At 38.7% G+C, this 23,342-nt stretch overlaps 1 protein-coding gene across 25 annotated transcripts in view; it reads right to left on the bottom strand.

Annotated features, from left to right (window-relative positions):
* UNC79 (unc-79 subunit of NALCN channel complex) overlaps nucleotides 1-23,108 on the bottom strand; it is a 261,559-nt gene extending 238,451 nt beyond the window's left edge. For 15 of the 25 annotated variants that reach the window (XM_021099632.2, XM_084970056.1, XM_084970063.1 and 12 more), the window contains exon 1: nucleotides 22,426-22,790. Coding sequence is in view for 12 of the 25 variants with exons in the window: in XM_021099634.2 (XP_020955293.2) it covers nucleotides 22,426-22,447 (22 nt within the window). In the remaining 13 variants the exon portion in view is untranslated. Of the gene's footprint in view, nucleotides 1-22,425 lie in introns of all 25 variants that reach the window. The other 10 variants (XM_021099643.2, XM_084970061.1, XM_084970066.1 and 7 more) reach the window with 3 other exon arrangements.
* Nucleotides 23,109-23,342: the final 234 nt, after the last annotated feature.

The raw sequence follows: 23,342 nt of genomic DNA, 5'->3' as shown, positions 1-23,342 counted from the left end.
ACTCTCAAGGATACTGAATTCAGGCTGTGTTCCTGAGACTCTATTTAGCTTATCTGCATGTTATGAAAGGGGACACAAAATTATGTACACAGGTTCAAAAATAATATTAAATGCATATTTATGTACCCACTACCCATTTTAAAAGATAGAATACTTCCTGTATCTTATGTATATCTATCTCTACTGTTATCCCCCTCATTCATCACAAAGATAAATACTTTTCTTTTTTTTTTTTTTTTTTTTTTAGCTTTTTAGAGATGCACTTGTGGCACAAGGAAGTTCCCAGGCTTAGAGTCAAATCAGAGCCACAGCCACAGCAACATGGGTTCCAAGGCATGTCTGCGACCTACACTACAACTCATGGCAACACCAGATACTTAAGCCACTGAGCAAGGCCAGGGATAGAACCCCATCCTCATGGATACGAGGTGGATTCTTAACACACTGAGCCACAATGGGAACTTCCTTTTCTAATTTTTCTGAATCATTCCCTTGTTTTTCTTCATAGTTTCACTCCCTGAGCATGTATATAGTTTATATAAACATTTTAAGAGTCAGGTTAAATACACTAAAAGAGGTGGTGGATTCCGGGAAAGGGACAATGGCAGAATAATAGGTTTTGAATCAATCCAAGCCCCTCCATTAAAAACAGGCAGGTTGTTGGGAGTTTATAACCACCTAGCATCGTGGTCAGGACTCTGCCGTTTCACCTCTGTGGCCCAGGTTCAATCCCTGGTTTAGCAACTGAGATTGCACATCAAGCTGCTGCACTGTGGCAAAAAAAAAAAAAAAAAAGAAAAGAAAAACAAGCAAGTCAGTTAGGATGACAAACCCAAAGACTGGCTGACAATATCTACCACAAAACTAGGGGATGAGGCAGCCCCATAAACCTATCACAAGTGTATGGGGACAAACTTCTGGCAGCTACACGCCCACACCGTATCAGCATCCACTCTGGAAGATACCCAAGGAAGACAGTTGGGTCTCTGAAGGTCCTCCCGTCAGAAGAACTCACAAATCATTCACAGGTACTCACTGGAAACTGTGGTGTCCCAATTTGAAAGTTGAAGTCAAAGCCAGGAGAGAGTTCTTTAGATGATAAGATCTGATAGTGATGGAAGAGACTCTCAACTCTAAAAACTAACAAAGCAAGGCTACCCTCAAGATAAAGCTCTATGCGTAGAAGAAACTGATCAGAATAGAATCCCAACTGAACAGTGTAGGGATATTAGATGCAAAGGAGGAATAAAGGCCAAATAAAAATGTGGAAGAAAACCAAAAAAAGCAAGTCTCCAAAAATATACAAATATATTTTTTATCACTTGGCCCAAAAAACAAAAAATAAAAATAGAAGAGGAGCCCTAAAGTTATCCTGACCCACCCCTTTGTCCTAAAATTGTAGAAAAACCTATTTCACTTAAAAAATGAGCAACAGAAAATCCCATACAAATTTATCATAAAAGAAAGAGAATAAGAAGCAGAGACATATGCACTAAGCAGATGAAAACTGTAACCTAATATTTCAAAACAAGCTAAAAGAGATTAAGAAAATGATTGAAGCAGTGTTACTAACACACTGAAATTAGGTAACTAGAGAAAAAGATTTTGAAAAATGAAGTGAAAGAACTCTGGAGAGCATTAGCAGTAAAAGAAGAAATATTTTTTAAATGAAGGCTAAACCAGCAGAAACATAGGAGTGAATAAACATGATGGATAATGCCTAAGAAAAATAAAACATGGAAAGGAAGACTTGTTAAAAATTAAAAAGAAATGAAGAGGTTTTCTGTTATGATAAAATAAACTTCTACCAATAATCTCTCTTCTTCTCCCAGAAAACAAGGATAAAGCTTAGAAATATGAAAAAGCAGCTGCCTGAAGGTACAGAAGAATGGACAGAAGCAGGACTCTGATAGGAGTATTCCAGCTACCATGGAGGAGGGAAGACAAGCAGTTATACCAGCAAGTTCCCACCTCCATGGGCCTGGGGCTGAGTGCAGCCCATGCAGTGTGCACAGCGGTGAGAGAAGACAGAGAAAAACTCTCAAGCATTCTGGCCTGGGAAGAGAGAAAAGGAAAACTGCTGAACCGTGAATGTTGAAGAGAGTAGACACCTCCCTGATTGACACCTGAAGCACACAAGTATAAAAGAGACTCTAAGCAGTCCAGTGAAAGGCAAAAGATCTGAACAGAGTAAGGAGTTACTGCACAAACAACAGAGTTTACAGTTCAAACCTAGCCAAGAAAAATGACCTACTAAAACAAAGGAAACACGGCTCACCAGTGGGAAATAACAGAATCCAAGTCTCCACAGCTTCACATTCATAACGTCCAGGATACAATCCAAAATTACCCAACATATGAAGAACCAAGAAAATGAAACACATTCTCAGAAGAAAAAAAAATCAGTCTAGTTCAACCTCGAAATGAAACAGAAGTTGGGACTAAGAGACAAGGTATATATGCCATGACTATAACTATTCTCAATGAAGTAAAACAAACACACTTTCAATGCATGAAACCCTAATCAGAGAAACGAGAAGTCCCAGCAGAAAAACCAAAAATAATAAAAGAACAAGAGGAAAACTCTAGAACTGAAAAATATAAATTCTGAAATTAAAAATTCACTTGATGGACTTAGCCAGATGGACATGAGCGAGGGAAGAGTATGTGAACCTGAAAGCAAAGCAATAGAAAGTATCCAAGGTGAAGAACAGAGGGGAAGAAAGATTGGGGGGAAAAAGTCAACAGAACCCAGAAACTTGTTAGATAACATCGAACAGTAAAATTAACGATATGTAATTCAGAAAAAAAGGATGGAGTTCCCGGGTGGTCTAGTGGTTAAGGATTTGGCACTGTCACTGCTGTGACTCAGGTTCACTCCTTGGCCTGGGAACTTCTGGATGCCATGGGCACAGCCAAAAAAGAAAAAAAAATTTTTTTGAAGAAATATTGACCAAAGATTTCCCAAATTTGAAAAAAGAAATTTTCAGGCACAAAATGATAAGCAAATATCAAGCAGAATAAAATCTAATAGCCTATACCAATAGAAGTCCAAATGATACTCAAACTGCTGAAGTCAAGGATAAACAGTACTTCTTGAAAGCAGCAAGAGAAAAACAATAATATGTACATATTATGGACATAATACAACTGGTGGCTGAATTCCCTCCAAAACCAAGGCCAGGTGGAATATCTACTGAAATAAAAAGAAAAGCTGTCAAAGCAGAATTCTATATTCAGAAAATATATTATTCAAAAATAAAAGCAAAAAAAGATATTTTCAGACAAAAGAAATCTAAGAAACCTTGTCATAAGCAGAGCTGTACTGCAGAAAAGGCTAAAAAGAAAAGATACCAGATAGAAACTTGTATCCTCAGAAAAGAATAAAGAGCATCAGAAATGGCAAGTCTCTTGGTAAATACAAAAGACTATATTTTCTTTTTCCTCTTAATTTCCTTATTAACATACAACTTTAAATTCATAACACTGTCCTGTAGGGTATATAATATATGTATATGTATTAAATATAACTATAAAATAAAAATGGATGAGACTTTAAGCTTGTACAGTTTCTATACTTTAAAGTAGTTCATTATTAACAGTAAATTAACTATAAAAATTAAAGATGTACAGTAGAATTGCTAGGAAGCCAATAAGAATCTATAAAAGATTGAAAGGAAATGGATGGAAAATATATGCCATCACAAGCAGTAAGAAAAATTGGGCTGGAATAGCATTATTAATACTAGAGAAAGTAGATTCCAAAACAAGCTACATTAAGAACGATTTTTTTAAAAAAGCTTCATAATGTTAAAATGGATCATTAAACAGGAAAACATAACATTCACAAATAGTGTGAACCCAGTATCAGAGCTTCAAAACACATGAAGCAAAAAATGACAATTGTAAAGGGAAAAACAGAGCATTCCACAGTCGTAGGTAGAAGCTGCAATATACTTTTATCAGCAACTGACAGAAAAATTAGACAAAAACCAGCAAGGACATAGAAAATTTGAACAGATCACTAAACAATTACAGCATGCACATTCTTTTCAAGTGCTTATGGAATATTTACCAGTATAGACAATATTTGGGGCCATAAAACAAGTCTCAATGTCAAAATATTGACTCATACAGAATACGCTCTCTGACAAAAATGGAATTAGGTTAGAATCAAAAACAATAAATAAGATAATCAGACAAAATACCAAAATATTTGGAAATTAAATGACATGCTTTAAAGAAACTTTGGGTCAATGAAAAAAATTACAAGATAAATTAGAGAATATTGAAATAATGAAAATAGAACCTATTGAAATTTCTGAAGTGCAACTAAAGTAGGGCTTACAAAGAAATGTATGGTTTAGGTGCCTATTTTCAAAAACAGGAAGGTTATTAAATCAATACCTTTCACTTTAAGAAGGTAGATAAAGGAGAGCAAATTAAGCCTAAAGCAAGCCAAAGGCTGGAAATAATACAGATAATGTACTATTTCAGTGACTTCTCTATATATGACATATATGACCTCTACATGATGAAAAAGTCAATAAAATAGAAAACAGAAAACAACAGAGAAAATAATTAAAATCTAATACTGATTCTTTGAGAAGATCAATAAAATTGATAAACCTCAGAGTTCCTGTGGTGGCTCAGCAGAAACTAATCCAACTAGGAACCATAAGGTTAAGGATCACTCAGTGGGTTAAGGATCTTGTGTGGCCGTGAGTTGTGCTGTAGGTTGCAGACGCGGCTCGGATCTGGCGTTGCTGTGGCTCTGGCGTAGGCCAGCAGCTACTGCTCTGGTTAGACCCCTAGCCTGGGAACCTCCATATACCGCAAGTGCGGCCCCAAAAAGAAAAAAAAAATTGATAAACCTCTAACCAGATAGATCGAGGAAAAAAGAGAGACATAAAATGCCAATATCAGAAATAAAAGACATACAAAGCAACAGATTTTACAGATATAAAAAAAAATAAGGGATTTTTACAAACAACTTTACTACAATAAATAGCTAACTGGAAAAATTTGTCAAATGATCGAAATGGATAAAGTCCTTGAAAGACACAAATTAAAAAAAGGGAGTTCCTGCTGTGACTCAGTGGGTTAGCAATCCAACTGCAGAGGCTAAGGTCACTGTTGAGGCACAGATTTGATCCCTGGACTGGCACAGTGACTTAAAGGATCCAGCATTGCTTCAACTGCAGTTTGGGTTGCAGCTGTGCCTCAGATTCAATATCTGCTCAGGAATTTCCATATCCCACAGGTGCAGCCATTTTTTTAAAAAGTGACTAAAAACAAACCAACAGCAACAAAGAAAGCCCTCGAAGAGTTCTATATCAATTAGAAAAATTATATTCAAAATTTTAAATCTCTTTTTTTTTTTTTAATTTTTGGGCGTTCCTGTCATGGCACAGCAGAAATGAATCCCACTGGGAACCATGAGGTTGAGGGTTCAATCCCTGGCCTCGCTCAGTGGGTTAAGGATCCGGTGTTGCGGTGAGCTGTGGTGTAGGTTGCAGAGGTGGCTTGGATCTGGCACTGCTGTGGCTGTGGTGTAGGCCAGAGGCTACAGCTCCAATTTGACCCCTAGCCTGGGAAACTCCATATGCTGTGGTACAACCCTTAAAAAAAAAAAAGACAAAAAGACAAAAAAAAAATTTTTTTTGGCCTCACCTGCGACATCTAGAAGTACTTGGACCTGAGCCATAGCTGCAGCAATGCCAGATGCTTAACCCCTATGCCACAGGAGAACTTTCAAAAATACATTTTTTAAAAGCGGGGGATTGGGGGGGGAGCGCTTCAGGCCCTGATGGCTTCAAAGGTTGATCTTATCAAAAATGTAAAGAAAAATGAATATCAACTCTACACAAACTCTTTCAGAAAATCTAGAAAAGGGAAATACTTCCTAACTCATTTTGTGAGGCCAATTTTACCCTGACCTCAAAACCATACAAAGATATTATGAGAAAATAAGACTATAAACCAGTATCTCTCGTAAACCTAGACACAAAAATCCTTAACAAAATATTATTAAATAGAATCCAACAAAATTTTAAAGGATATACGTTATGACCAAATGTGGTGTTTTTCAGGAATGCATACTGTGAAAGAAACAAAACTTTCTACCTAAGACCACGAACAAAGCCAGGATGTCCACTCATACCACTTTTAGTTGACATTGTCCTGGAGGTCCTAGCCAGCGCAATAAAAAAAAAGAAAAAGAAAAGGCATAAAGATTTGAAAGGCAGGAGTTCCCATTGTGGCTCAGAAGGTTAAGAACTAGACTAGTATCCATGAGGATGTGGGTTCAACCCTTGGCCTTGCTCAGTGGGTTAAGGATCTGGTGTTGTCTCGAGCTGCGGCATAGGTTGCAGGTACAGCTCAGATCTGGTGTTGCTGTGGCTGTGGCGTAGGCCAGCAGCTGCAGCTCCAATTCGACCCCTGGCCTGGGAACCTCCATATGCTGTGGCTGCGGCCCTAAGAAGACCAAAAAAAAAAAAAGATTTGAAAGGCAGATGTAAAACAATCTTTATTCACAGGTGACATAATGTTATGTGTTGAAAACTTTAAGTAACACCCCCAAAGTTACTAGACTAATAAGTGAGTGTTACAGAGGTTCAGAATATAAGATTACCATATAAAAATCAATAGTATTTTTCCAGACTAATGTCAAAAATTAGAAATGAAATTTGAGAAACTTTCTACCTAAGACCAAGAGTACTTACTTATGATGAATAAGTTTGGATTTATGAGAAATAAGGTAATATTCAACTGAATAGGAGTTCCCATCGTGGCGCAGTGGTTAACGAATCCAACTAGGAACCATGAGGTTGCGGGTTCGGTCCCTGCCCTTGCTCAGTGGGTTAACGATCCGGCGTTGCCATGAGCTGTGGTGTAGGTTGCAGACGCGGCTCGGATCCAGCATTGCTGTGGCTCTGGCGTAGGCCAGTGGCTACAGCTCCGATTCAACCCCTAGCCTGGGAACCTCCATATGCCGCGGGAGCGGCCCCAGAAATAGCAACAACAACAACAACAAAAAGACAAAAAAAAAAAAAAAAAATATTCAACTGAATAGTGTCATTTTATATATATTTGACATTTCATGTTGAGCTGAATAGTTATTTTTGCATGTGGAATCACCATGAATAGGTTAGTTCATACAGACTAATAAAGGTATATTGCACAGGTGACCCTTTAAAAAACACAAAAGAAATGCAGAGAAAGATTTTAAAAACATTCAATCGATACGGAAGATAAGCAAAAAATACCCAACATACATATGATAGGGATTGCAAAGAAGAATGTCAAACAATAGGTTAAAATAAATATTAAGGAGTTCATGCTGTGACACAATGAGATCTGTGACATCTCTGCAGTGCCAGGACACAGGCTCAATTCCCGGCCTAGCACAGTGGTTTTAAAGGATCCGGTGTTGCTACAGCTGCGGCAGAGGTCACAATTGCAATTCAGATCTGATCCTTGGCCCAGGAAGTCAATGTGCCATGGGGTGGCCAATAACTAACTAAATAAATAAATAAATAAACAAATAAATAAATAAAACTTTCCTAAAATTAAAAAAAAAATCCTGGAGTTTCCCTCTGTGGCTCAACGGGTTAAGGATCCAACCCCAGCCCAGGGCAATGGGTTAAGGGTCTAGAATTGCCACAACTGTGGTGTAGGTCACAGCTGTGGCTCAGATTTGATCCCTGGCCCAGAAACTTCCATATGATGCAGATGGGGCCAAAAACAAAACAAAACAAAACAAAAAATTATTTTAAATCTTGAAATTATATATTGAAAGGATACACCACAATCATTTCAGCATGACCAACACTGAATCATATTATAGTTAAAATTACTTTAAAAAGAAAATAAAACATCATTTGGGCAACCTGGCAACAAGGCTAAGACACTAACAAAGAAAAGAAAACAAGTTTGTCCCCAGACTGTTCAGCCAAGTCCTAATGCCCAAAGGACATGGTGTAACAAATTTAAGACACTCAAGGAAGGGAGATATGAATCAAGGATTTTATATCTACAAAAACTGGCCTCCAAGCAAGATGCTGCAAACAAACTATTATAAACTTGCCAAAACTCAAGGTATGTTGATCCTGTGAGCTCTTCCTAATGAATCTATTAGAAAAGAACATTCGGACAACAAAAACAGACTGAGATAAGCAATATAAGAATCACTGGTGAGCATTAAATATAAATATACCAATAGAATAAAGATAAACCATAGTTATAAAGGAGAGAATTTAGTAGATACAGTATAATTATCAAAAGTTGGGGACAGGGGAGTAAGAAGTGCAAATGCTTATGACTGTCCAATAGACATTACCTAGAAATAATAGGATACTACTCTACTTTTTTTGCCTTTTTTTTTTTTTTTTCTTTTTAGGGCCATATTCGTGGCATATGGAGGTTCCCAGGCTAGGGGTCTAATCAGAGCTGTAGCAGCCACAGCCACAGCAACACAGGATCTGAACCGCATCTGCAACCTACACTGCAGCTCATGGCAACGCCAGATCCTTAACCCACTGAGCAAGGCCAGGGATCGAACCCACAGCCTCATGGTTACTTCTACTAGTCGGATTAGTTTCCACTGCACACAACAGGAACTCCAATAGGATACTACTCTAGATCAGATACAAGGGAAAAGATGTTACAAGCTAATTTCAATATTGTTCATGTAGGAAATCAGTAAGTCCAAAAAAAAGTTTCCATGGTATTGTATGAAGATATTAGTATAAAATTAACAAATAGAACAAACAGATAAAACCAAATGTATAATGAAAAAGTGTAGATACGAAAGACATAAAAATAAAACAATACGATAGAACTGAGGCCAAACATATTAATCATCTCAACAGATGTAAGTGGGCTTAACTCACCTATTAAAAGAAAAGGATTTTCAGATTAGCTAATAAATCAAAATCCAACACTATGCAGAATACAAGAGACACACCTAAAACAAAAAGATTCAAAAGAGTTAAAAATACAAGGATGGAGAAAGATATATCAGGCAAACACAAATAAAAAGAAAACAGGGGTCTTAATCTTGATATCTGACAAGATGGAATTGAGACGCAAAAGCACCACAATATATTAAAAAGGCCACTTCATAATGCTTAAGGCTACAATTCTTAATGAAGATATTACAGTTATTGATATTTATGCACCCAATAGCACGGCAATAACTTTCATTAAGCAGTAAGCTACAGGAGATACAAGGAGAAATAGAAAGAAATATACTAACAGTAGGAGGCTTAACACGCCTCTCAAAATCCAAGATCAAGCAGACTAAAATTTTAAAAAGTATAGAAGACAAAAATAACATAAATAAGGTGGATCTTTTAGATCTATATCAAATTTTGAACCCTAATAATAAAGGCTACAATTTCTTTTCAAGTACATATGGAACATTCATGAAAACTGACCTAATTTTATGCCACAAAGAAAAGCTCGATAATTCCAAAGAACAGAAATAATGCAAATATCATCCTCAGACCATAGTCATAAAACTCAAAATCAATAATGAAATAAAAAGATGTTAACTAGACTTACTGCAGTGATCATTCTTCAATATACACAAATGTTGAATTATGTTGCACACCTTACACTAATGTTAATTACACTTCAATTTTAAAAAGAAATGAAAAGACACACACAGAATAAGAAAATAAACAAAAATGCCCTTCCAAGCACATTTTTAAACACTTTAGTCAAAATAAAACTACAAAATTAAATTGTAGAACTCTGTGAAAATAATAATAAAACCCGATACCATCAGAATCTATAGGCTACAGCTAAAGGAAGTATCAAATATACTGCTCAAAATGCCTATAAAAATATTAAAATAAATAAACATCCAACTAAAAAAACTAGAGAAAGAACACCAAACTTTAAAAAAAAACAAAAATATAAATTTAAAAAAAACAACATTTTTTTAAAGAATGAAATCTTGAGAAAAAGGAATTAACAACAAAAGAAGGGAATTTAGAAACCAAAAAAATACCCCAGTAGAATAAATAAATAAATCTAAAACGTGTTCCTTAGAAAAGAAATTAAAAAAATAGACAAAGCATTATCTAAATCAAAAAAAGGGGATATGGGGATGTGAAGAGAAAACACACATACACAACATCAAAGACATAATGAAATGGACAAAATGAAAAGGACAAAATAATATCAAAACGGAAATTTTTAAGTTTTCTAAAAGACTCTTTTCCATAATTCTATGCAAACAAATTTGAAAACTTAGATGAAATGAAATAAAATTTTAGAGAAATAAAACTTACCAAAATTGACCCCAGTAGAAATGAAAGTCTAAACACAACAAGGGTCATAGAGGAAATAGAGAAAGAAGTTTTAAAGTTCCACTACAAAAAAGCACCAGGCCTGATGGTTTCACAAGGGAACCCTAATAAAAGTTTAAAGATCAGAAAACCTCAGTGTTACTTTAATTATTCCAGAGCATCAAAAAAGAAGGAAATCTTCCAAACTCAGTTTATGTAGTGAGTATAATGTTGTTCCCAGAACATTACTCTCCACTCCCCCTCCCCACCAAAATACAATGGACCAATCTAACTTGTGAATGTCAATGCAAAAATTATTAAATAAAACATGACAATGTCCAATCCAGCATATTAATAAAGTTAAGAGAAGAAATCATATGGTCTCCACAGATATAGAAATGAACTTGACAAAATTCAATACCACTCAGGTTTTTCTTAATAAAATAAGAATTGCTGGATACTTCTGTAATTATTACCTTAGCCCAAAAGAATATCTTATTTAATGGAGAAATACTAGAGGCTTTCCTACTAAAATTCAAAACAAGACAAAAATATTCATCCTCTATGCTATATTTAACAATTTGTTGGAGATATTTGCCAATGCAATTAAAAAGAGAAAGCAATTCAAGCTATAAGAATTAGATAAAAGGAATAAAATTATTTTCTATTTGAAGATTATGTAATTATATATCTTGAAAATCCAAAGAATAGATGGAAAAACAACTATAAAAAAAAATAATTTGGTAAAGTAAGGTCACAATATTGGCATGCAAAAATGTATAGACCTCATGAATAAAAATAAAAATATAGAAGAAAAGGCAGGAGTTCCCGTCGTGGTGCAGTGGTTAACGAATCCGACTAGGAACCATGAGGTTGCGGGTTCGGTCCCTGCCCTTGCTCAGTGGGTTAACGATCCGGCGTTGCCGTGAGCTGTGGTGTAGGTTGCAGACGCGGCTCGGATCCCGCGTTGCTGTGGCTCTGGCGTAGGCCGGTGTGGCTACAGCTCCGATTGGACCCCTAGCCTGGGAACTTCCATATGCCGCAGCAGCGGCCCAAGAAATAGCAAAAAGACAAAAAAAAAGAAAAGAAAAGAAAAGGCAAACCTCAATTATGATAGAAAAAAATATTTTTAAAAAATACTAAGCATGAGCTTAAGAAGAAATTTCAAAAGCACCCACAGAAACACACAAGACTTGAAAACAAATGGAAAGACATACCATGTTGTTAGACAGTTAGATTCAATATCCTTAAGATTTCAGTTCTCCCTAAATTATTTTATAAATTTAGTGTGATACTCAAAAATACCATCAAGATTTTTTTTCTGGAGCTCTGCAACTTTATTATAAAATTAGAATGAAAAGAATCACCAGAAAAACCTGGAAAATAAGAACAATATTGAATGGAGGAGAGGGGATTCCAATAAAATTCTGTACAAAAACAAACAAACTGTAGCTTATAGCAGAAAGAAGGGGAGGGGCACAATAATGGTCATAAGGAGCAAGTATTGGTGCTCTGTGAATACATCATGCCACGTTCACTTCAATTTCCTATTTCTTGGGGGGATCTGGCTAGAGTAACAGATGAAAGCTAAAGAGTATATACATCTCAGCTGTAAAAGGGACTGAATTGTTAAGTTCCTCTAGAGCCTGGTACAGAGCTTGACACATTGCAGACACTCAATTAATATTTATTGAACAGGAGGAATGGAATGAAATATGGATTGGAGAGTTCTCGTCATGGCTTAGCCGTAACTAACCCAACTAATATCCATGAGGATGCAGGTTCGATCCCTGGCCTCACTCAGGGGGTTAAGGATCCTGAATTGCTGTGAGCTGTGGTGTGGGTCACAGATGCAGCTCGGATCCCGAGTTGCTGTGGCTGTGGTGTAGCCCAGCAGTTACAGCTCCAATTTGATCCCTGGCCTGGGAATTTCTATATGCCGCCAGTGTGGCTCTAAAAAGATAGAAAAAAAAAAAAAAATGAAAAAAAGAAATATGGATCGGGTAGTACCACATTAGGATGTATCTGTAATTGGTGAAAATGTCTTATCAAAAAGTATATTAAGAATGTATATGGGAGTTCCCGTCGTGGCGCAGTGGTTAACGAATCCAACTAGGAACCATGAGGTTGCGGGTTCGGTCCCTGCCCTTGCTCAGTGGGTTAAGGATCCGGCGTTGCCGTGAGCTGTGGTGTAGGTTGCAGACGCGGCTCGGATCCCGCGTTGCTGTGGCTCTGGTGTAGGCCAGTGGCTACAGCTCCGATTCAACCCCTAGCCTGGGAACCTCCATATGCCGCGGGAGCGGCCCAAGAAATAGCAACAACAACAACAACAAAAGACAAAAAGACAAAAGACAAAAAAAAAAAAAAAAAAGAATGTATATGGATGTATGTCTGGGTCACTTTACTGTGCAGCAGAAGTTGACAGAACATTGTAAACCAACTATAATAGAAACAATTGTTTTTAAATATATTGATTAATAGCCCCAAAACAACTTGAAACAAGCTCTTTAATGACATGATATGCTTTTAACTTCTCCTGATCAACATTTTTACTTTGGGTATTTCAATATAGTAATGTATATCATTTTGGTAATTGATCAAAACTAATGGGGGAGGAGTTCCCGTTGTGGCTCAGTGGTTAACAAATCCGACTAAGAACCATGAGGTTGCGGGTTCAATCCCTGGCCTTGCTCAGTGGTTTAGGGATCCGACATTGCCATGAGCTGTGGTGTAGGTCGCAGACGTGGCTCAGATCCCAAGTTGCTGTGGCTCTGGTATAGGCAGGTGGCTACAGCTCCAATTGGACCCCTAGCCCTGGGAACCTCCATGTGCTGCAGGAGCAGCCCTAGAAAAGGCAAAAAGAAAAAAAAAGAAAAAAGAAAAGAAAAAACTAGTGGGGGAATAGGTGATAGGTTGAATGATAAAATCAGGCAGAACAATGAAATGACACTAAAAAGATGAAATTTAGTACTTGGTACTGATTTGAATCATGTTCCTCCAAAAGATACGTTCAAGTCCTAAAACCTACTACCCATAAATGTAATCTTATTTGGAAATAGGGCCTTGTAGATGTAATCAGATTAAAATGTGGTCATAGTGGATGAGGGTGGCCCTAAATCCAATGACTGGAGGGCTTGTAAGAGAAAAGAAAGGGAGATTTTGGATACAGAGACCCAGGGGGGCCATGTGAAGACAGATAGTGATTGGAGTGATATAGCACAAGCCAAGGAACAAGGAGGATTCCCATCAACCACCAGAAGCTGGGAAAGAAGCCACAAAGGCCTGCAGAGGAAACAAGGCCTGCCAACTCCCTTATTTTAGACTTTCAGCCTCCAGAATTGTGAGACTAAGTCTCTCTTGTTCTAATCTACCATGTTTGTGGTAATCTGTTACATCAGCTCTGGGAAACTAATACAGGGTTAAGCAAAGCTCTGTACCTTTCCACTGCTTAGATGGAGAGCAAAGGAAAAGAAGCTTAACAGGAATTCCTATGGAAAAGATCTGGCAGGTTCAGCAGACTAGAGGCTTAACATTGTAATGCAAGAGCTGAAGGAACTTTACATTTTGAAATATAGATTCCTGTACTCTGCACTAGGGAAGGTAGGATAATGTATTAATTCCTTTTACAAGTGCCACATTTAAAGGAGAACGTGGAGTTTGTGTTGTGGCTCAGTGGAAAGGAACCTGACTAGTATCCATGAGGATGCAGGTTTGATCCCTGGCCTTGATCAGTGGGTTAGGATCCGGCATTGCTCTGAGCTGTGGTGTAGGTTGCAGACATGGCTCAGATCTGGCGTTGCTGTGGCTGTGGTGTAGGTCAGCGGCTACAGCTTCAATTCAACCCCTAGCCTGGGAACCTCCATATGCCATGGGTGTGGCCCTAAAAGGACAAAAATAATAATTTTAAAAATAAAGGAGGACATAAGGAATGCACTTTAAAATGTGATGTAAAAAGTAAAGTGCCCTCAATGAACTTCTTGGCAGAACAGATACTGACTCACAGACTTTGAAAAACTTAATGATTTCCAAATGAGACAGGTTGAGGGATGGGGGGGATGCACTGAGGGTTTGGGATAGAAATGCTGTAAAATTTGGTTGTGATGATTGTTGTACACCTATAAATATAATAAAATTCACTAATTAAAAAAAAAAGTAAATGCCCTTAAAGTAAATTGTGTTACCATCCATCATTAGTGAGCAGTTACTCTACATATGTAGTATGTAGTCTAACATCTAAGAAGAGCTCACCCAAATCGCAAAGAGATGGAACTATAACATGGGTCAAAGGTAATAGGAAGTTACTGAAGGATTTTTTTTTTTTTTTTTGTCTTTTTGCTATTTATTGGGCCGCTCCCGCAGCATATGGAGGTTCCCAGGCTAAGGGTCCAATCGGAGCCACAAACCTACACCAGAGCCACAGCAACACGGGATCCGAGCCGCGTCTGCAACCTACACCACAGCTCACGGCAACGCTGGATCGTTAACCCACTGAGCAAGGGCAGGGACCGAACCCGCAACCTCATGGTTCCTAGTCGGATTCGTTAACCACTGCGCCACGATGGGAACTCCTACTGAAGGATTTAAAAGAAGAAAATGACATGACAGCCTCTGTATTTTAGATGGATCACTAAGGGGACTACATAAGAATAGATTTGATGGGGACAAAGCAGACACGGGTAAATTAAAAGGCTGGTATAATATAGAAATTGATAAATTCCATAATTAGGATGGTAATGGTAAGAATGAAGAGGAAGTGAGGTATCTGAGGAATATTTAAGACATAAAACCAGAGTACTAATACAATAACACTTGACCCTCAAACTATTATGAGAATGAATTAAGCTAATAATGTGTCAAAGTGCTTAACACAAAATAGGCACAAAAAAATAAATATCTAAACCCTCCTTTCTAGAGATCTTAAGAAGCAAATGCCGGAGTTCCCGTCGTGGTGCAGCAGAAATGAATCCGACTAGGAACCACGAGGTTTCGGGTTCCATCCCTGGCCTCGCTCAGTGGGTTAAGGATCCGGCGTTGCTGTGGCTGTGGCATAGGCCAGGGGCTACAGCTCTGATTAGACCCCCAGCCTGAGAACCTCCACATGCCGCGGGTGCAGCCCTAAGAAGCAAAAAAAAGAAAGGATTCAAATACCTATAACTGACATGTTAAATTGGCTATATGATTGGGTGTTGTCTATTTTCACTACTGAGGCAAGTTCATTACCTCCTAAAATAAAAATACCATTATATATATGCACATGTATATAAACACATACATATATATATATATATATATATATATAAACTACCTATGTGTACACACACACACACACACACTCACACATCCTTTCAGTTTTGTCCTAGTGTCAGACCAAGTTTCTGAGATCAGTGAAGATGATATACACCCTGGAATGTTGAATATACCTTCAATTTTAATCGAATAGTCAATGAAACTCACTTGATAAACTATATGCTGTGTAGAAGCATTGTCCTTTCAAGAAACATCCAAAAGAAGGAGTTCCCACTGTGACACAATGGGATTGGTAACCTCTTGGGAGCACTAGGATGCAGATTCCATCCCCCCACTGAAACAGTGGGCCAATCCCTGGCCCAGAAACTCCATATGCCGCAGGGTGGCAATAAATATGTAAGTTCAAGAGGAGAGAAAAACAAGATAGAAACAGAATGTGTGAATTGAAAAAAAGCTAAAAATTCGAAATGAAATGGTTGAGCTTTCCACACTACAAGAAGCAAGCTTCTTGATACTATATTTTTGCTTAATGTACTTTTCAATGCTATAGCATTTCATTTCTAAGCCAATATATGTGTTCATTTATGCAGAGCTACCCATATCTTTTCAGAATGTAAGAAATAAATGCGGAGTTCCCGTCGTGGCGCAGTGGTTAACGAATCCGACTAGGAACCATGAGGTTGCGGGTTCGGTCCCTGCCCTTGCTCAGTGGGTTAACGATCCAGCGTTGCCGTGAGCTGTGGTGTAGGTTGCAGACGCGGCTCGGATCCCGTGTTGCTGTGGCTCTGGCGTAGGCCGGCGGCTACAGCTCCGATTCAACCCCTGGCCTGGGAACCTCCATATGCCGCGGGGGCGGCCCAAGAAATAGCAACAACAAAAGACAAAAGACAAAAAAAAAAAAAAAAAAAGAAAGAAATGCTTTTGAATTTGCAAAACAATAATATTGCAAAATGAGAATCTCAACTTCAAGCCTATTTATTGGTTGAGTAATCAATACATAAAACTTGAACAGCTATATTATCAGAGGATCCAAGTCAAGTTATAGCATGAAGAGTCCCTGACTTTAGATATATTGTCACTTTATCTTAAAAAAAAAAAAAAAAAAAAAAAAAAAGCTAGCTATGTGCTAAGATTGTCTACCAGATAGGGTTCATAATTTCTTATGCTGAATATACTAAAAGAAAATTTTAACTAATGAGAAAAAACCAGAAATACAATGAACATTCAGGAAAAGTGTAAGTTGTTATATAAATACTATAAAGTGGAGTTCCCGTCGTGGCGCAGTGGTTAACGAATCCGACTAGGAACCATGAGGTTGCGGGTTCGGTCCCTGCCCTTGCTCAGTGGGTTAACGATCCGGTGTTGCCGTGAGCTGTGGTGTAGGTCGCAGACGCGGCTCGGATCCTGCGTTGCTGTGGCTCTGGCATAGGCTGGCAGCTACAGCTCCAATTAGACCCCTAGCCTGGGAACCTCCATATGCCGCGGGAGCGGCCGAAGAAATGGCAAAAAACAAAATAAATAAATAAATAAATAAATAAGTGTTAAAAAAAAATACTATAAAGTTTTATTTAGCCAATATATTTTAAGTACATTTGACAACTGTATTTTTATTCACCTGTAAACCCATTTTAAAAGCATGTGAATACTATATAGAATACAGAACTTCACATTAACAAAAATGTGAAATCTTGAAATGAATAATATTCAAAAAGGTAATTATGTAATCCTTCTTCATAAAAGACATTTACTTCATCCTCAATCGTTTTTACTTGTTCAAGAAACAGTTTTTGTGCACATGCTGTGCTGTAGCCAGTGATTTGTATGCTGAAGACACAGAGATGAACATAATACAGTCTATACACCAACAAGGGCAACTAACAAGAAAACTAATTATTGCAATACAGTGTGAGCACATGACTAGGGCATACAGGGGAATCATGGCAACCACACAGGGCTTCCACGCTAAATATTGCACAATAAGTAAGCACTGGGAAGACAAAGAAGAGGGTCAAAAGAGAAAGAAAGCATTAACAGGCAAAAAGAACATGGTACATTGTTAGAACTGGAAAAAAAGAGTCCCATGTAACTAGCCCAAGGAGTTAGTGCAGGGGTTTAGCTGGATGGGCTAGAATCAACAGAGTTTGGTGATTTGTTATAGTAATGGTAGAGAATAGCAGAAGTTTAGGAAAACTCCCTATTTTTTGACTGGGGTGAATGGGTAGATAACAGTGCCATTCACTGAAATGAGGACTATAAAAAAGGAGCACACATTTGGGAGAGAAGAAAATGAATTCGGGTTTGAGTTGCCCATAGGATGCCTGGATTGCAATAGAAGCCAAACATAGTTCAAGAGACATGTTTAGACTAGAAAACTGAGTTTGCATGTCACCCACATAGATCTGATAACTGATACCATAAGAGCGAATGAGAGCAAGAGTCTGTGAGACCAAAAAAAAGAGGACTAATGACAAAATCCTGTTTTTAAAGGTAGAAAAAAAGGTAGCCCTAAGACAAAAATCTGAGTAGGAACAGCCAGCGAAGAAGAAAATGAGTTTAGATGAGGAATGGGGCAGCTAGTAGTTAATAGCCATGGTCTAATTTTTACATATGTGAATAAAACTAGAGTTTCCTCTATAACAACGTTGTCATGCAAAGATTTCTAAATGGCCACAGGTTGCAGTGCTATTCAAAGAAATGCTTTTCTATTCTAGTCATGTTACCAAAAATGTATATAAAAATAAATAAAAATAAATAAAACTATCTATTGATTTCTCCAAGCAGGGTCCTTAAATACGCAGGGGAGAGGGACAAGTTCAACTTCAAATCACAGGGCTAATTAGCAATACACTTAAAAGTGTTTGTTTTGATGTAATCAAAAGGATTTTTAGTTACTGAGATAAGGATGTTGAGTAAGGTAAATACATTTAAAATGGCACATATTCACATTTCTAAAATTAGCCCTATTGAGTTTATACCCAGGTTAATTTCCAAATTTGACAAACATTTTGACAGATATTTATATTAGTGATTTATGTTTACCAGCTGCTACAGTGACATCATAATACAAAAGGTAATGGATAGGTAGGCATGCCCTAGAAATGTTCTGTTTAGGTGATCAGCTAGATCACTTGCTAGATATATCAGGTCAAGTAATTGCCATGCAGAGATCCCCTCCCACCCCAAATGGGTTAGGCTGACTGCTGTGGAAGAGACCTATGACAAGGAAAGGAGAATAAAAGAGTCCAATAGCCCATGCCCCATTCAAATAATATTGTAGCTACTTTTTTTTTTCTGCACTCTAAGAAGGCTAGATCCAAGCTTTATAATTATCCTTATTTTAACCATAAGCACAAGGTTTTATACTTGATGATGATGATAATAGTTAGCATTTATTAACTCTTCATTAGGTGCCAGGATTCCGTGCTATGCACTTGTCATGGATCACCTCATTTAACTTTAACAACAACTATAACCACCCCCATTTTACAAATAATGCAGTTGAGGCTTTACAGAGGTTGAGCTAACTTGTCCAAGGTCACAGAGAATGCAAGAAGAGCCAGGATTTAAAACCATGTAGCAGTCTGATTCTAGAACCCCAACTCTTAACTTCTACTATTATCAAAAGGAAGCTTCTTTAGAAAGAGCACACCCAAAGTACTCCAGATTGGTCAATTTTAACTCTTAAAAGATGGCGAAGCAGCTGTGTATGGGGTGGGAGGGTAGGATTCCTCTCTTCTCTCTATAAATTCTTATTTTTATTATTCTATATCAGCTACATAAACATTTTCACTACAGTGAATTTTGACTTTAAGAAAAAGAAGCATTTGGAGGAAAAAAAATTTAACTCTCTGCAATTGCCTGAGAAATTGCTAGGGAGCCCTCACCTTCTATTATGATGTTCTGCACAAAACCCAAGAAACAGAATGAATGCATAAAAAAAGCTCCAAACTATATCTTAACTAAACCTAGCCTCTCTTTCATCATTATTACTTATTTTATTAAAGAAAATGCTACTACATAAAAATAAAATCATCTTTCACATATACGGGATACGTTACATCTCAATGTAAGTCACATAATTTGCTTGGTTAAAATGTACTTCCTCCTATTGGCTCAACCAAACTATGTCTATTTCTGGTACCAAAGAAATCTTTACCTACATCAAGAGACCTCAGAAAGAAGAGTAACGGAAATAATATTTTGACACTGCATTAAGGCTCTATCTCCCCCTCGGTCCTTAGGCAATTGGTACTGTGCACACTCCTGAATGCAGAAAAGAAATAAACGCTCTCTTTCTCTCATATTCTGGTGGTCTCCACATCCAGTAGAAGAGAAAAATTTCATAGCCCTCTGAAAGCCTTCCTCGTAGTCATACTCCTACTGAGTCCAAGGATAAAATATCACAGCTCTGCAACTTCTCTTGATTAAAAAGTATGCACCCTTCCTAAACAGCAACCATGCAGCTTTTCCTGTGTTTGCTCCATTTTCAGGTATATTACGTGCACTAGAGTGTAAACTCATCATGTTAGTACATGTTAAAGAGAGAAAAAGAGAAAGAAATTCTTAACTTCCTTTCACACTAAAGATACCTAAAAACACCCAAAGCATCCTTATCCTTTTCAGAGCCTACTCCCATTTACCTCCTTTGCCCTCCAAAATGCTAATGGCTAAACAAAGATAGCTGCTACTCCTATTTCTTACTTTACAGATGGAAATTCTGAGACACAAAACTATTAAGTTAATTGCCCAGTTAACTATGTCTCACAGTTAATGAGAAGGGCATGAAAAATTCGAATCCACATGTTTTACCTTCATATACAGTATCCTTTCCATCATTTACAGATGAAAAAAAAAATCTGTTTTACAAAAAAAACCAACAAACTCTAAACTACCTACTTAACAACACACAATGTGCACTACACATCCAAGTCCACATATATATTTTATTCATCTTGGCATTAACTGCCCAGGATAGAGACAAGGCAAAGCATCCAGTGCATCTCAAAATATAACAAGGAATAGGACAGTAGCACTCACTGGCTTTAACCTGAAATTACTTACATAATATGTAACTATAAAAGCAAATGACAGGTGGTGGTTTTTTAAACAACTGCACTATAATAAAAACTTCAAGGGTGTGATAGACTCAAGCAGGAAGTTCTGCACTGATTCCAACTGTGTTATCATTACTCAAGATACAATGCATTCAATTTTGTCAAAAACCTCTGTAGAAGCAAAATTTATCTTTGAGGCTTAGATTTAACTTTTCAAAATGGGGCAAAACAATCACAAAAGAACTTCCTAACAATTTAGAAGAGAGGGACTAATGAGTGGATAATCATTGTCAGTATCATAACTACCATTTATTGAATATTTGCCAAATGCTGGGCTCACTACTCAACATTTCATGCATATTCTCTCATTTACAATCACAACAACCTCATCAGCATTATAACTCCAAAGTCACAGATGAGGAAATAAAGTTCAGAGAAGTCAATTATTTTGCCCAAGGTCAAAAGTAAACAGCAGAACTAGGGTTCAAATTCAGGTGTTGCAGTTTCCCAAAAAAAAAAAAAAAAAAAAAAAAATTGTAAAGAAGTATAAGCTCTGGAAGGTAGGTGAATATAAAGCATCTCTAATGAACCATCAACCTGGGAATTCTATGAGTCTTAAGTTCATTTAATCTGTCTGATGAATAAGAGACAGAGTGCATTTCATCAAATACAAGCTACTGCCCCAAAATAATGAGGCTGCTGTTTTCAGTATTTCACAAAATGGCTTTAATAGCCATTCCAAAGAAGAATTTAAAAGGCTTTTAGGAGAGATGGCATTAGCAACATAACTGTGTACTACTTTGAAAGAAACAAGAGTCAATTAGATGAATAGTTTCTGGTATATCTGTTAAAAATTCAAATTAATTGCTTAATTTTTAAAAAATCTGTTATTAACAATCAGAAGTTCCCGAATCCTTCAAGTGTAGTCAGGAAAAGATTTCACATTGATTAACCTACCAAGTACATACCAAAGGCCTACTAATGCGCACTACAATAAGAGAGGCTATAAGGGAGCCTATTGGAAACTTCCTCTGTCCACAAGGAGTTAGCAGGTTGTTTCCTACCAAACACTTCGCCAATCATTACTGGGACAAATAAAATCCTCGTGCTATATGGTATAGTTTTTGTAAGCTGCCCTACAAAGGAAACCTCTTTGGAAAAATAATTAGATCATTTTCCCAGAGCCCCTTTCACTGTCTTGCAAGCACCCACTCTTGCTTTAACCTTATGGTCATGGTTAGTTTTAGCATTAGTGTTGGTATTCCTGGGTTGATTTTCCTTACAGTGAATCCAGAATTCTGCCTAGCGCTAGGCTCCCTCCCCCTTCTCTGTCTTCTAGCCTCTCTAACCCAAAGTGGAAACTGCAGACTCTAACTCCCCTATGGCTCCAGCACCGAGAGCTGGGCATGCTCAGAAGGCCAGGCAGGCTTTGGTTGCACTGACAGTTCCCCGCCCCTGATTTGCCGCTGCCCCCCTTCCCCCACTCCAACAAGAGATACTGAAATGTTTATCTGAAAGATACGAGGCATCTTTTTCCCGAGAATGACCCCATTTTAATTTCATTTCGCAGGGTTTTTCAGTCTTGCAAAACCCCACCACAAGCCAAGGAAGACCGCATAATTTTCAGCACCGGGGACAGCGCCGCGTTCCCATTAACATCCACCTCCCCCACCTTCTCGTCCACCCCCCACCCCCCACCCGCCCCAACCTCAGCCCCCACCCCCGCACCAGCACGATGCCAAGGTCTCCCAGCAGCCGCAAACGCCGCAACTGCAATAGCTCCCAGCCGGAGGCCGGGCCGGAACGCCGGGCCGGCTGCTACTTACACTGCTCCGCTTTGGTGGACATGGTGCTGTCCAGATGGAAAGGCTTTGCCCCAAAATCTGTGTCGTGTGAGCTCCCTCGCTCCGCCAGCGATGTTGCGAGGAAAAGAGCGCATACCCCCCACCCCCCACCCCCTCGCTTTCCCCCTCCCTTAGGCCCGTGTCGCTACCATTCGGACAAAACGCACATCAAATTGCAGAATTCGGTCCCGGAAGGTTAGGAAATCGCCCCCGGAGAAATGGGTGGGATTTAATAGGCGGCCAAAGGCTTCCTGTCCGTCCCCTCCTGGAGCTGCCCGCGTTGATGTGGGCGGGGAGACCGAAAGGAGAGAGCAAGCTGCGGCTCCTGGTGAAATGGGAAAATGGGCTCGACCGGGGGAGGAGTATTTCCATTCATAAGGCGCACGGAGGGGACGGGTGTTTCCCAGAGAAAAGCCTCTTAAAGAGCCGGAGTCCCCGACCATTTGGATCTCCCATTGGCGTTTTCCGGGCCTGTAACTCCTGCTCCGGGAGCAGCCCCCGGTGCCTCAACCGGGTGACCGGAGAGGGACACAGGTGCGTCCCACGCTTCGTCTCAGCCTCCAGGAGGAAGGAGGGGGAGGCGGATCCGGGGCGGGCTGGAGACAGCCGGGGCCGGAGGGCGGCGAGGATGCTCCTGAAGACCGCGAGGAAGGAAATGCAGAAGTAACCCTCAGCATGGCTTCCCGGCGTGCTGCGGTCCGTGCCCTCTCCCTCCCCTCTCTAATGGGCTCTCCTGCTGATGATTGGGATGGGAGGTCCCACTGCCAGGGGACTGTGAAAAGACTTTAGAAGTCGAGTCTAGATAAGCAGGAGATTTCCACAGATGGTGAACCTAGAAGGGCCATAGAAAAGGGAAATGCAAGACTGGAAATAGGAGGAACCTAGGTGTGCTGCCATGC

The sequence above is a fragment of the Sus scrofa genome, chromosome 7, assembly GCF_054392235.1.
Source record: "Sus scrofa isolate SSC_HxYL_T2T_F1_AM1 chromosome 7, Sscrofa_HxYL_maternal_Yorkshire_Landrace_v2.0, whole genome shotgun sequence".
Classification (NCBI taxonomy): Eukaryota; Metazoa; Chordata; class Mammalia; order Artiodactyla; family Suidae; genus Sus; species Sus scrofa.
Note: the sequence above shows the minus strand (reverse complement) of the source record. Positions and strands in the feature narration are given on the sequence as shown.